Source organism: Microtus ochrogaster, chromosome 4 (genome assembly GCF_000317375.1).
Source record: "Microtus ochrogaster isolate Prairie Vole_2 chromosome 4, MicOch1.0, whole genome shotgun sequence".
In the NCBI taxonomy this organism is placed as follows: domain Eukaryota; kingdom Metazoa; phylum Chordata; class Mammalia; order Rodentia; family Cricetidae; genus Microtus; species Microtus ochrogaster.
Window position 1 is genome coordinate 50951241 of NC_022011.1, and position 13237 is coordinate 50964477.

Here is a 13237-nt window from a genome sequence, read left to right on the forward strand (position 1 = left end):
TAAACCCTTTACCCTGTAGTCGTAACCATGTCCTGCTGCACCTATCCTGTACCTCTGTCCCTAGATATTAGAGAGGATCTGAGACATGGTGCCATACTGGAAAATAGTTTTAGAAGCCTGGATGGAGGAGGGCCTGGGACCACCCATCCACACACAATGCCAGATAGATGTTCAGCTTCTCTGTCGCTCCAGGCCCCTCATCCTAGGCGTGTGGGCAGGCAGGGAGGGCTCCTTTGCTCCCTAAGCACTTCTACTTCCCTCTGTTCTCTTCCTTGATGGGCCAATCAGAAGGTAGACCAGAAGGGGCTGTCCTCCTGTGGGAGGACTGGCTGGCCTGTGGCGTCAGCCAGAACTCATCAGGAAGTGCAGTCTTCTCCAGTCCGGGAGCATCCATCCCCATACTCGCAGAGACCAAGGCTTCTGGTGTGCTCATAGCCCAAGCAGCATCCCACTGGCAGGCGGCTCCCACAAGACCCTGAGGTAAGTTCAGCTAGTACCACTTCTGGAAGGTGGGTGGAGCCTGTGGCTGACTCAGCTGGGACTCTCCTGGAGCTTATACCCAGTAGTCAGTCAGTGCCTACCGTCAGGGGGCCTCCGTTCTCCTCCAGTGCTGGGACTATGTGGCCAACCGAGGGGCTGGAATGGCAGGCGATTGGCCCAAGTTTCCGAGGAATGTCCCCTGGGTCAGCAAGAAGGTGCCACAGGGTGCTGAGAAGTGCTTCTGAAGGTGGCCACGGCTAGAGCTGGGGATCCAGCTTCTCTGGGCAGGATCACAGTGTTTTCCAAGGGCTGGAGACTGGGCTGCCTTCACTCAGCCCTGGAGTCACTGAAGCTACTCACTAAGACGCCACCTGTCCACGGTGGAAGCAGTGGGCAGTCCCACATGAGTGCTCCCCCTGTGAACAACTGACCTGGTTGATCCCCAACATGTGGCCAGAGGCCAGAGGTCATCTGGAACAGAAAAGCACAGGGTTTGCTGGTGCCCAACTCCCGAAAACCTGGAGGGGAGTCATAGCAGATGTCTGGAGACTGGATGGCATTGCCTGCCCTTCCCGTGTACCCAGCCTGGCAGGAAGAGAGAGATATTCCTACGACCAACCCTCACTTGTCCTCCCAGAATAGCTCCATGTCACGGGCAGCTGCCAGGGGGCTGTTGCATCACTGGCTGGGTACAACGGAAGGCTTGAAGGGCACGGGGCCTGTCAGAGAATGAGGAAGTCACACAGGCCTGGCTCCCTGGCAGAGTGAGAACGCCTCCAACCAACCTGCCTCTCAGCCCCAATCTGGACACTAGCCAGCCAGAGTCCATGCCACCCAAGAAGGTGCCATGTAGGACGGCTAGTAGGGGCAAAAACTCCTCCGTACACTCATCTCTCTTCAGGGAGGGCCAGAGCACTTTAGGGTAGAGGGCAGAAGCTAGTGACAGCCATTGTACAAGGAATTTTCTCTTAGACCCAACCTGTCCCTTCCCTGACATAGCCAGGGGTGACGGGGGCAGGACAGCTGCTTGGGGAAGGTGAGCTTGACAGGGTGGCCTGAGAAGGGGCTGTCTGTGCACCTCGGCTATCCCTCAGAAGCCGCGGAACAAGGATGAGGCTGAGCCCTCAAATTTCCCTAACATGAGTGGCTGTGTCCCTGCCGAAAGCCGTGGCCTGGCACTCACAGGCCTGGGTCTATCGTAGGCTGACTGCTGCAGACTCAGCAGGGAACAGAAGGGGGGCACTTCGTCCGCTGCTCTTGCTCAGCTGTCAGCACAGCCCACAGAGGACATGTCAGACTACGAGAATGACGATGAGTGCTGGAGTGCCCTGGAGAGCTTCCGGGTGAAGCTCATCTCTGTAATCGACCCCTCACGGATCACACCCTACCTGCGCCAGTGCAAAGTCCTGAACCCTGATGACGAGGAGCAGGTGCTCAGTGACCCCAACCTGGTCATCCGCAAGCGGAAAGTGGGTGAGGGCTGCTCCCGTGCCAGCAGGCCCAGTCCGAGTCCCTCATGATCCCTACAAGACACGTGGCCAGAGGCTGCCCTGACCTTGTCCCCTCCCAGCTCCATCTCCACATAGGATGTATGAGCGATAGAGCGTCCACTCCCCTCGCCATTCTGGGGCCACCCAGAAGGAAGAGGAGTTCTTACCATTGTTCAGGCCCTGAGAGGACTGGGAGAGTGAAGGCAGCACCCTGCCCTGCCTAGACTGAGTCCCACAGGGTGCCTTATGTGATGGCCCAGAAGTGAGGGGTGGGGGTTACACAGCTTGGGATCTCTACCCAGAGCAGTCCTCCACCATCCCACCTGGACCCCAGAGCGTCTACCTACCCGGACCTTGGCCTTGACCCCGTCTCTTCCACCTGTAGGCGTGCTCCTGGACATCCTGCAGCGGACAGGCCACAAGGGTTATGTAGCCTTCCTTGAGAGTCTGGAACTCTACTACCCGCAGTTATACAGGAAAGTCACTGGCAAGGAGCCAGCACGTGTCTTCTCCATGATCATTGGTGAGAGGCACAAGAGGGTTGGTGCTGTGGGCGGAGTCAGGTGCCACTGGGTCCCGGCTTCTGTGGTTGCATCAGAGTGAATGAGTCTGACACAAGCCCTACGGTATATATCAGGGTAGTGGTACTGAGTGACTGCTCTCGGCTGCTCAGGGTCAGGGCTCCCCGGCTTGTTGAGGTCCTGCTGGTCTCCAGAAAGAGAACCTTCCTTTGCTTTTCCCATCCTAAGAATAGTCACTGAGAAGAGGAGACCCCTCAGAAGTGCCATTTCCACGGGACCCAGTTATCACCTAAGGGCAAAATCCTACAGTTTCTAGAGGGGACAGAAGTGTCGTCTCCTGATAGGGTAGCCACATCCCTATCAGTCCTCATTCATCTCATAAAGACCATTATAAAAGTAGAGAGCTAGGCATGGTGGCACACACCTTTAATCCCAGCACACTCTGGAGGGAAAGGCAGGCAGATCTCTGAGTTAGAGGATTACATAGTGAGACACTGACTCAGGGAGAGAGAAAGAGAGAGAGAGAAAGAGAGAGAGAGAGAGAGAGAGAGAGAGAGAGAGAGAGAGAGAGAGAGAGAGAGAGAGAGAGAGCAACTGGCACATGAATGGTCCCAGTCAGGTCATCTGTAAGGGGCAGCAAGGCAGACTGGGCCTAGTGAACACACTCATCCTGAGGGAGCTTTCCCGCCAGCTTTCTCTCTGCGGGTGACCAGCACTGCTCCCTCTGTCCCCACACTGCTGGTCTTCAAGCACACACTCCTGGAGGACAAGAACAGGGTCTGCAGGTGACAGCCACAGGCTCCATCTGACACTGCATGGTCCCCAGATGCATCAGGGGAGTCGGGCCTGACGCAGCTGCTGATGACAGAGGTCATGAAGCTGCAGAAGAAGGTTCAGGACCTGACGGCACTTCTGAACTCCAAGGACGACTTCATCAAGGAGCTGCGGCTGAAGGACAGCCTTCTGCGGAAACACCAGGAGCGCGTCCAGCGGCTCAAGGAAGAGTGCGAGCTGAGCAGCCGAGAGCTGAAGCGTTGCAAGGATGAGAACTACGACCTGGCCAAGCGCCTAGCGCATCTCAGTGAAGAGAAGGGCTCCGCGCTCATGCGCAACCGCGACCTGCAGCTTGAGGTGATCGCTGGCCCCATCTGCAGGAGAGTGGGGTCTGGAGGAGCCTGCCACTCACTGACTGGACCTCCCACAGGTGGACCGGCTCAGGCACAGCCTCATGAAGGCGGAGGATGACTGCAAGGTGGAGCGGAAACACACACTGAAGCTCAGGCATGCCATGGAGCAGCGGCCTAGTCAGGAGCTGATGTGGGAGCTGCAGCAGGAAAAGGACCTGTTGCAGGCCCGGGTGCAAGAGTTGGAGGTCTCTGTACAGGTAGGGCTACCAGCAGTGCACACCAGGCTTCATTTCTGCGGGGGGCTTCAAGCGGGGCACACCAGGTGGTACAACTGCAGTGGCCAGGCTTGTTGCCCTCTGCCACCTCCAGGAGGGGAAGGTGGACAGGAACAGCCCCTACATTCAAGTTCTGGAGGAGGACTGGCGCCAGGCCCTGAAGGAGCACCAGGAGCAGGCCAACACCATCTTCTTCCTACGCAAGGACCTCCGCCAGGCTGAGGCCCTCCGGATCCGGGTGAGAGACCAGGGCAGGCAAGCAATGCCCCCCTGGGTACGCGGAAGGGGGGGTCTGGGATCTACCTCCCTATCTCCCCTTCACCAATTCCTGGTGCACGGTCATGTCGTGTCCACAGCTAGGGTCACCCTTTGGGTTACAATGTGACCAGTGGTGGCTGAGGCCAGGGTCTCAGACCAAGCTGGCCGACGGTAGCCTGGGACTCCAGTGCCCTTCCCATCATCCCAGCTAGCCTGATCTTGTGCACTCTGGAGCTGTTGTCCTGAGTCCAGCCCAAGGGTTGGGTGGGCAGTGGAGAGTGGGTGAGGCTGAGTGGTGCTCCCCGTAGTGCATGGAGGAAAGGGAGCTGTTCGAGCTGCAGTGCCAGGCCTTGCGCAAGGATGCCAAGATGTACAAGGACCGGATCGAGGCTATCCTGCAGCAGATGGAAGAGGTCTCCATTGAGCGGGACCAGGTAGGTGCCACGTTTGTGTTCAGAAGATGAGAGCGAGAGACGTGTTGGGGTGCCGGTGCAGCAGCTTTTGGAGCTGTGGCCAAAGCAGCTTTTGTTTGTTTACTCTTGAGGTAACTTCAAAAGGTAGGACCTCGGGCCTCTCGTACAAACACAGGAAAGTCTGTCTTTCTCACAGAAAGAACTTATGAAACAGGGGAGTCCCAGTGGCCCTTGTGCTGGTTAGGGTAAGGATGAAGTTGGAGACTTCAGTAGGGGAGAGGAAGTTGCTAGCTGCACAAATGGGGGGTGGAGGGCAGGCATTGGGTAGGAAGAGCTGGAGGTAGCTCCCTGGCATAGGTGGTAATAGTAGTAGTTCAAACCTGCAATTCTAGCACTTGGAAGTTGAGACAAAATAATTACTGTGAGTTTAAGGCCAGCCTGGATTACACAGTGAGTTCTGAGCCAGTTTGGGCTACAATGGGAGACCTTGTCTCAAAAAGCCAAAAACAACAAAAAGTAGTAGCAACTGAGCCAGGTTTGGTGACACATGCCTGTAATCCCAGGCTTTGTAGAGGCAGGAGGACCAGAAATTCAAGGCCATCCTCAGCTACATAGTAAATTTTAGGCCAGTTTGGGATAATGAAACTTTCTCCCAGGAAACAAAAGAAAAAGCATGGTGTTCGTTTTAAGAAGAGTCATCAATCATTTTCTTTTTTATTTCTCTTTCTTTCTTTTCTTTTTTTTTTTTTTTCTTCAAGACAAGGTTTCTCTGTATAGTCCTGACTGTCCTGGAACTAACTCTGTAGTACAGGCTGGTCTTGAACTCACAGACCTCTGTCTGTCTCTCTGTCTCCCTAGTGCTGGGATTAAAGGTGTGTGCCGCCACCACCAAGCATTGATCATGTTCTTGATGTCAAGCTGCATCCAGGATTTACAAAAAAATGCCACATGGGTGGAACAGAGACACATGCTATCTACTAGAGACATGTGACGCCTCAGTTGGACTTCCCTAGGAACTGCCTTGAGCACTGATCACAGAGAGTTTTACTTTTTTGTTTGTTTGTTTTGTTTTTTGTTTTTTGGGTTTTTTTTTTTTCGAGACAGGGTTTCTTTCTAGTTTTGGAGCCTGTCCTGGAACTAGCTCTTGTAGACCAGGCTGGCCTTATACTCACGGAGATCTACCTGCCTCTGCCTCCCAAGTGCTGTGATTAAAGGCGTGCACCACCGTCACCCGGCTTACTTTTAAAATTAATTTTATTTATTTATTTTTTATTGTTTTGAGACAGTGTCTTATATAGTCTTGCCTCAAACTCAAACTATGTCCAAAGAGGACCTTGAACTACTCCCAAGGATGCTGGGCATGCGCTACCCCATCCAGTGTCTGTTCCTTTGTACTGAGAGTCCTGGCCACTTTGAGAATCCCTCCAGTTCAGCAACTCCAACTGCTCAACAGGGTGGCTGACATCCAGCCGGGACCCTTGGTAGAGTGGGGTCTCTACTGCCAAATAAAAGCCAAGAGCCTCACTGGTCAGGTCTCTTGCTCCTCCTATCCCTACAGGCTATGACCTCGAGGGAAGAACTGCATGCGCAGTGTGCCCAGAGCTTTCAGGAGAAGGACGAGCTGCGAAAGCAGGTTCGAGAGCTGAGCGAGAAGGCGGACGAGCTGCAGCTGCAGCTGTTCCAGAGCGAGGGCCGGTTACTGGCCGCTGAGGGCAGGCTCAAACAGCAACAGCTGGACATGCTCATCCTGGTAGGTCCTGCGTCTTCTCTACCTGCGGAGGTCTGAGCAGTGAGGGAGCTGGGGAGGACCCGGGCTCAGGGCAAGACTCCAAGAGGGATCATCAGCCTAGGGGCATCCCCAATCCTAGCCTGGCATGGCTGGTGCCCTGCTTGTGGCTTCCAAAAATGCCTGGGCCTTCCTGAATCCCTTTTCCTCTTTGGAACTCATGCTGGAATGATAGACATAGATGTAACTCAAGGTCCAGTCAGCACACAGGGGCTTTTGGACAGTGGCCTTGACCGAGGCATAACCTTCACGTGGCTTGGGGGGTAGCATTAAAGAAAGGCAGATGTTCTGGGTCAGGGTCCTGAAGAGGTTACTGGCTTGACTCAGATACACTCAGGGCCTCCCTAGAGGATGGGGCTGGGGTGGGGCCCTCCCGGGTGGGGCCATCCCTATGCCCTGCACACCCCATGTCCAGGTACTTAGAACCCCTGTAGTGTACTGACCCATTTCCTTTTCTGTGGCCGCAGAGCTCTGACTTGGAGGATACTTCACCCAGGAACTCCCAGGAGGTGAGTGCAATCCAACGGGTGGGCACAGAGTGGGCCTCTCCCTGGCCTCCAACCTCCCTCCGACCCTACACTCATCTCCCACATGGTCCTGTCCACCCGAACTGGACTGTCCCTTCTCTCCCACTTTGGGCTGGTTACAGGGAAGACAACTGGCCAAAATCTGGGGCCTTTGTGAGCAAAGTGAGACGCAGTCCAATGCCCACACCCTGGCCTCTTAGGACAGGAACTTCATGCTTCCCTTTACCCGTTGGCCTGACTGGGACTGAGCCCCAAAGATCTCTGTGCAGATCAAGTGGGCAGTGGGGGAGGCCACATCTAGTCCTGGAAGAGCAATGGTGGCTTGTAGCATGGATGGCCTAACTGGGTGGCATGTCTCTGTCTGGAAGCTCTCACTGCCTCAGGACCTGGAGGAGGATACCCAACTCTCAGACAAAGGTGAGCAGGTGGGGGTACCAGGCACCGTCAGACCCTCCCTTAGCCCAGAGGCACCTGGGCTAGAGTCTCCTGGGCCTCCCAGAACCCTGGCCCATCCTCAGCACGCAAAGCTGTGTGACTTACTCTGTCTCAGTAGTCACACCACTCCAAGGACAGAGAAACTGAGGCAGGGAGTGGCAGTGGTGAAGAGTGGTGAAGGACTAAATGTTTAGGCTCACACACCCCGAGAATAAGGAATCTGATTTGAACATGGGGCTTAGGTCTCAGGGTCTGTGGTTCAGACGGCAGTGAATGTGGAGCCCCCATCCTGCCTAGGCCCATCTTTCCCTACCAGCCATCCCCCTGCAGAGGGATCGAATAGCCAGCATCCAGGTGTTCTCAATGAGGAAGTAAGGGATGGCGCTATAGATAGGGCAGCAAGCAAGGAGATGGGGTGTATGCTACCACAGTAGCAGGCTGCTAGACAGGACCCTCCTCTGGTCCTGGGGATGGCAGTGGGGGAACTGACGAGAACAGAGTGTCCTGAAGTAGCTGGAGATGGGAGGTGGTGGTGGTGGGGAAGGATGTCTGGTGCAGGAAGGAGCCCTGAGAGCTTTCTTGAGAAGTCAAATAGACTTCCTCAGCTCAGCCTCAGCCCAGGCTCTCACCAGAGGCAAAAGGGGAACAAGTGGTGCGGATGGAGAAGTGTGGAGGTGGGTCACCCACTGCAGCCCCCAAGACCCAACTTTAGGCCACTGAGCTCCATGTGGGCACAAAAGAAAGAGAACCCAAGAACAGCCAGCTCCCTGCAAGGCATGCCAGGAGTTAGGCACCATGAAAGTGAGAGGGAAGGAGGTGGGTCTGCTGGTTGCTCTCACATCCTGAGTCCTCCTTGGATATAACTGTTTCTTGATGTTCATAGCCCTCCCTGGACATCTGCCTGGAAGCTTTAGCCTTGTTCTGCCCAGGACCTTGGGCATGCTGGGTCTGGCCACCTAGTCTGGTCTAACTAATATAGTGTACTTGCTCTCACCTCCAGAAGTCCTGAGCTCTCCACTGAGGCTGCTCCCATCCCACCCATGGGAACCACTAAGCAAATAAATGTTGCCAAGCCAACAGAGACATGGCCTAGGACATGCATGAGCAAACTGTCCTGGGGACCAGGAGTCTTTCCTACCCATCCATCCTTGTATGTTCGGTGACAGTCAGCTTGGAAGGTTGGGTGGGTGATGGTAGGAGCCCTGTTGAGAGCTCCTGGCAGCCTAGGGCTCGGCCTGTCCCTGCCTGGAAAATGCAGTCTCCACTGGCCTGGGCTAGTGCTAGCTGGATTGTTAGCAGAGGGAGGTAGTGGCCATGCTGGATGGGCACCCTACAAGCACAGCTCTTCCTTTCAGGTGTCCTGGCAGACAGAGAGAGCCCAGAGCAGCCCTTTGTGGCTCAGAGCAAGGAGCCGCTTTCACAAACCCATGTAAGGCTGACTGGGGCCCCCAGAGTCCTGGTGACTCAGTGGCTGATCTTGGGGAAGAAGGTGACTCTACCTGTACCCCCCCGAACAGCTGCAGATCACAAGGTCTTTGCAGTGCATGCATGGGGTTTAACATTTGGGTAGTGTTTGGTACATGAAGTGGAGCCCCTCTTTGTGGACAGAACCCTAGATGTTGTGGGGTGCTTGGATGGGGCGGGGCAACAATGAAAGGACACCCCTACAGCTGTCCACGGGGAGGAAGTGTAACAGGCTTTCTCCGGGTTGCCAACCAGCTCCCAAGTGACACTGAAACTTATTATTAATTATGAATGCTCAGCCTTATCTTATGTTTGTCCCACTAGCTCTTATCATTTAATTTAACCTGTTTCTCTTCATCTACGTTTTGCCTCGGGGCTTTTAACCTTTCTTTCATTCTGTATGTCCTATTTTTTCCTGCTTCTTCTGTGTCTGGCTGGCTGGCTGGCAGCTTCCTGGCTGTCTGTCTTTCTCCCTCACTCTCTTCTCTCTCAAGTCTAGATTCCTCCTCCTGCTTATTCTCTCTCCCTGCCAGCCCCACCTATCCCTCTAATGTCTAGCTATAGGCCGTTCAGCTTTTTATTACGTCAATTAGGTAGGTGCCTTAGGAAGACAACATAAAGCAGCAACACAGCTTTACATAACTAGACAAATGCAGCATAAACAGAAGCAACATACCCTTACATAGTTAAAGTAATATTCCGCAACATAAACAAGCGTAACACATCTTTACATAGTTAAAGTAATATTCCACAACAAAGAAGTCATCTGGTCAGTCTGGCTAAAGGGGTAGTTCCCCCGTGCTCTCTCATCTTGGAGTTTATCAGGCCCCGCAGCCAGTTGGCTCAGCTTCACACTTGCTAAGAGTCCCAGGGCGGCCCTGGGAAGGCCACAGTGTCTAGCTGCCGGCCCTGTTCCTTCTGCAGGGCATGGGGCCCAGCAGCAGCGAACCCCCGGAGAAGGAGCGGCGGCGCCTCAAGGAGAGCTTCGAGAACTACCGCAGGTGTGGGGCGGCGGGCAGGACGACCTGGAAGGGTGGGACACTGGCATGAACCTGCTCACACTGCGGGTCCCATAGGAAACGGGCGCTCCGCAAGATGCAGAACAGCTGGCGACAGGACGAGGGAGACTGCGAGAACACCACTGGCAGCGACAATACCGACACCGAGGGCTCCTAGCGGGCCGCACCGAGGCCGAGCATCTGTGTAAATGTGAAGGGATGCTGCATTTTTTTTACTGTATGCTACACATGTGTTGTACAAGTGTTGGAAAATACAGCTAAATAAAATGACCACCAAGCCGAACCTATTGGGTGGATGTGCACTCAGAGGGACACCAGGGGGCGACAGAGGGCAGCGCGCCGGGCGGCTACGGAAGCCGAAGAGGGTCGCTTCCGGCCGCGGCGCGTATTTCCAACTCTGTCGCGCGGGGCGGCAAGAAGGATCGGCCGAGGACCACAGACGGGATGTTGCGGACAGCACTGAACCGCGTGCCTACACTACTGCGTAGTGTGCGGACCCGGAATCCCGGGCCGGGGCGACTTTGGGATGCGGGAACTCGCCTGACGACCGCGGAGAGACGTTGGGGCTGGCGGAGTTCGAACTCCGCACCAGAACCCGAGTCTGTGGCCGCGCTGGGGCGCGTCGAGCCGAGCCAATACCAGCTCCACTACACCTGCAAGGTAGGCGCGGCCGAGAGAACCTGGCGCTGGTTCACTTCCTGAAGGAGCGTGGTTCTCAGAGAAGGGACTGGAAGTAACCTTCGGGCCGGGGAGGGGACGGGGTCTTCCGCGGGAGGGTTGGGAAGGGATGGAATCATATTTGAGGGACAGAGGCTTCCAGGGATGGGGAAGGTTACCTGGAGACAGGCGTTCTGGGTAGGAAGTAACTGGGATCTCTCCTAGGTGGGACCCTCTGGGACCGAGTTGGGACTGTCTCGCAGGGTGGTTAGCCCTTTGGAGGGGGCTTTCTTGTGTGTACCTGGCCTGACCACCTCTCTAACCCAATTAGGTCTGTGGGACTCGGTCATCCCAGCGCATCTCAAAGTCGGCCTATCACAAAACTGTGGTCATCGTTAAGTGCCCTGGTTGCCAGAACAACCACATCATCGCCGACAACCTAGGCTGGTTCTCTGACTTGCAGGGGAAGAGGTAAGGCCAGCTGGGAGGGATAGGAGTCAGTAGGATTGTGTGTTATGGATTAAGTAAAATGCGGATCTCTGGCAGCTGCAGGTCCCCAAGCAGCCAGGGGAGGGAGGGACGGAGGGGGAAAGGGGAGAAGTGGGAAAAAGTGGGGAGAGACAGAAAAGCTGCCTCTTTGAGAGGGAGACAGAAAAGGGAAGAGACTCAGGCTGCAAGCAAGAAGGAAGATCTGCCTGCCTCAGCCGACTGGAGAGGGAGTGGGCATAGCTTGTCTCTTTTTTTTTAAAGATATTTATTTATTCATTTATTTATTTATACAGTGTCCTGCCTATGTAGGCCAGAAGAGAGCACCAGATCTCATTATAGGTTGTTGTGAGCCACCATGTGGTTGGTGGGAATTGAACTCAGGACCTCTGGAAGAGCAGTCAAGTGCTCTTAACCGCTGAGCCATCTCTCTAGCCCCTGACTTGTCTCTTAAAGGGACAGGATAGATCATTACATTGTGGCCCTTCAGGAGGAGCCTTGCCTGGCTTCACTGGACAGCCCAGCTTCCATGTGGATCTAGAAACTTGAATTTGAACTTCAGAGAGACCACGAATAACCCCCAAGTGTGGCAAACTATATCTCTAGTTCCGTGGCTCCACCTCTGCCACTGCCTGACCTCCTATGGCCTTTTCACTTTATTTCTTTTAAAGATTTATTTATTTGCCGGGCGGTGGTGGCGCACGCCTTTAATCCCACCACTTGGGAGGCAGAGGCAGACGGATCTCTGTGAGTTTGAGGCCAGCCTGGTCTACAAGAGCTAGTTCCAGGACAGGAACCAAAAGCTACAGAGAAACCCTGTCTCGGAAAAAAAAAAAAAAAAAAAAAACCCAAAACAAACAAACAAACAAAAAAAAACCCAAAGATTTATTTATGAGGCCAGCCTGGTCTACAAGAGCTAGTTCCAGGACAGGCTCCAAAGCCACAGAGAAACCCTGTCTCAAAAAACCAAAAAAAAAAAAAACATTGATGACAACTTATGCTGGAGAGGTTGTGAGGAAAAGGAACATTCTGCATTGCTGGTGGGAATGCAAGCTGGTACAGCCCCTTTGGATGTCAGTGTGGTGATTTCTCAGAAAATTAGGAAACAACCTTCCTCAAGACCCAGTAATACCACTTTTGGGTATATATCCAAAGGATGCTTAATCGTGCCACAAGGACATGTGCTCAACTATGTTCATAGCAGCTTTGTTTGCAATAGCCAGAACCTGGAAACAACCTAAATGCTCCTCAACCAAAGAATGGATAAGGAAAATGTGGTACATTTACACAATGGAGTACTACACAGCAGAAAAAAATAACGACAGCTTGAATTTTGCAGGAAAATGGATGGAACTAGAAAATATTATTTTGAGTGAGGTAACCCAGACACAGAAAGACAATTATCACATGTACTCACTCATAGGTGGTTTTTAAACATAAAGCAAAAAAAGCCAGCCTACAAACCACAATCCCAGAGAACTTAGACAACAATGAGGACACTAAGAGAGACTTATATAGATATAATCTACATGGGAAGTAGAAAGTAGAAAAAGACAAGATCTCAGCCGGGCAATGGTGGCGCAAGCCTTTAATCCCAGGAGTTCGAGACCAGCCTGGTCTACAGAGCTAGTTCCAGGGCAGGCTCCAAAGCCACAGAGAAACCCTGTCTCGAAAAACCAAAAAAAAAAGACAAGATCTCCTGAGTAAATTGGGAGCATGGGGACCTTGGGGGAGGGCTGAAGGGGGGAGGGGAGAGGAAGGAGGAAGGGAGGGGAGCAGAGAAAAATGTAGAGCTCAATAAATATCAATAAAAGAAAAAGTCCAGCTGAGCAGTGGTGACACACACCTTTAATCTCAGCACTCAGGAGGCAGAAGCAGGTGGATCTGTGAGTTCAAGGCCAGGTTGGCCTATAAGAGCTAGTTTCAGGACAGGTTCCAAAGCTACAAAGAAACCCTGTCTTAAAAACCCTCATCCCCCCAAAAGTAAAAATGAAAAAAAAAAGTGAAAAGGCAGGCTGGACAGGTTAGGTGCACTGACTGCTCTTCCAGAGGTCCTAAATTCAATTCCCAACAACCACAGGGTGGCTCACAACTGTCTTATAGTGGAATCTAATGCCCTCTTCTGGCATAAAGTTGTACACACAGAGCACTCATAGAACTCACAGAGATCCGCCTGCCTCTGCCTCCCGAGTGCTGGGATTATAGGCGTGAGCCACCATCGCCCGGCTTGTCATCAATGTTTTTGATCTTGGCCATTCTTACAGGTGTAAGATGGAATCTCAGAGTTGTTTTGATTTGC

The 13237-nt window shown here is 53.5% G+C and overlaps 2 protein-coding genes across 2 annotated transcripts in view; both read left to right on the forward strand.

The window, feature by feature from the left end:
* The first annotated feature begins 388 nt into the window (after positions 1-388).
* On the forward strand, positions 389-10042 carry Card9 (caspase recruitment domain family member 9). Its single transcript, XM_005346251.3, has 13 exons — positions 389-480; positions 1683-1953; positions 2356-2493; positions 3318-3622; positions 3696-3875; positions 3988-4131; positions 4460-4585; positions 6123-6314; positions 6818-6859; positions 7246-7294; positions 8668-8741; positions 9701-9777; positions 9853-10042. Exons 2-13 carry the CDS (start codon positions 1770-1772, stop codon positions 9950-9952), a joined length of 1611 nt encoding a protein of 536 aa, XP_005346308.1. The 5' UTR covers positions 389-480; positions 1683-1769; the 3' UTR covers positions 9953-10042.
* A 115-nt stretch (positions 10043-10157) lies between these two features.
* Positions 10158-13237, forward strand: part of Dnlz (DNL-type zinc finger) — a 5480-nt gene continuing 2400 nt past the window's right edge. Inside the window, exons 1-2 of the mRNA XM_013355708.2 lie at positions 10158-10455; positions 10784-10923. Of these exons, the coding sequence (XP_013211162.1) occupies positions 10240-10455; positions 10784-10923 (356 nt within the window). The 5' untranslated portion in view covers positions 10158-10239. The remainder of the gene's footprint in view (positions 10456-10783; positions 10924-13237) is intronic.

What these genes read in the sequence shown, in the direction of transcription:
- Card9 (XM_005346251.3), top strand. Translation starts at nt 1,770, where the DNA reads ATGTCAGACTACGAGAATGACGATGAGTGCTGGAGTGCCCTGGAGAGC. An exon ending in TCTCCATTGAGCGGGACCAG is followed by an intron (nt 4,586 to 6,122) that starts GTAGGTGCCACG and finishes CTATCCCTACAG; the next exon opens with GCTATGACCTCGAGGGAAGA. An exon ending in AGCTGGACATGCTCATCCTG is followed by an intron (nt 6,315 to 6,817) that starts GTAGGTCCTGCG and finishes CTGTGGCCGCAG; the next exon opens with AGCTCTGACTTGGAGGATAC.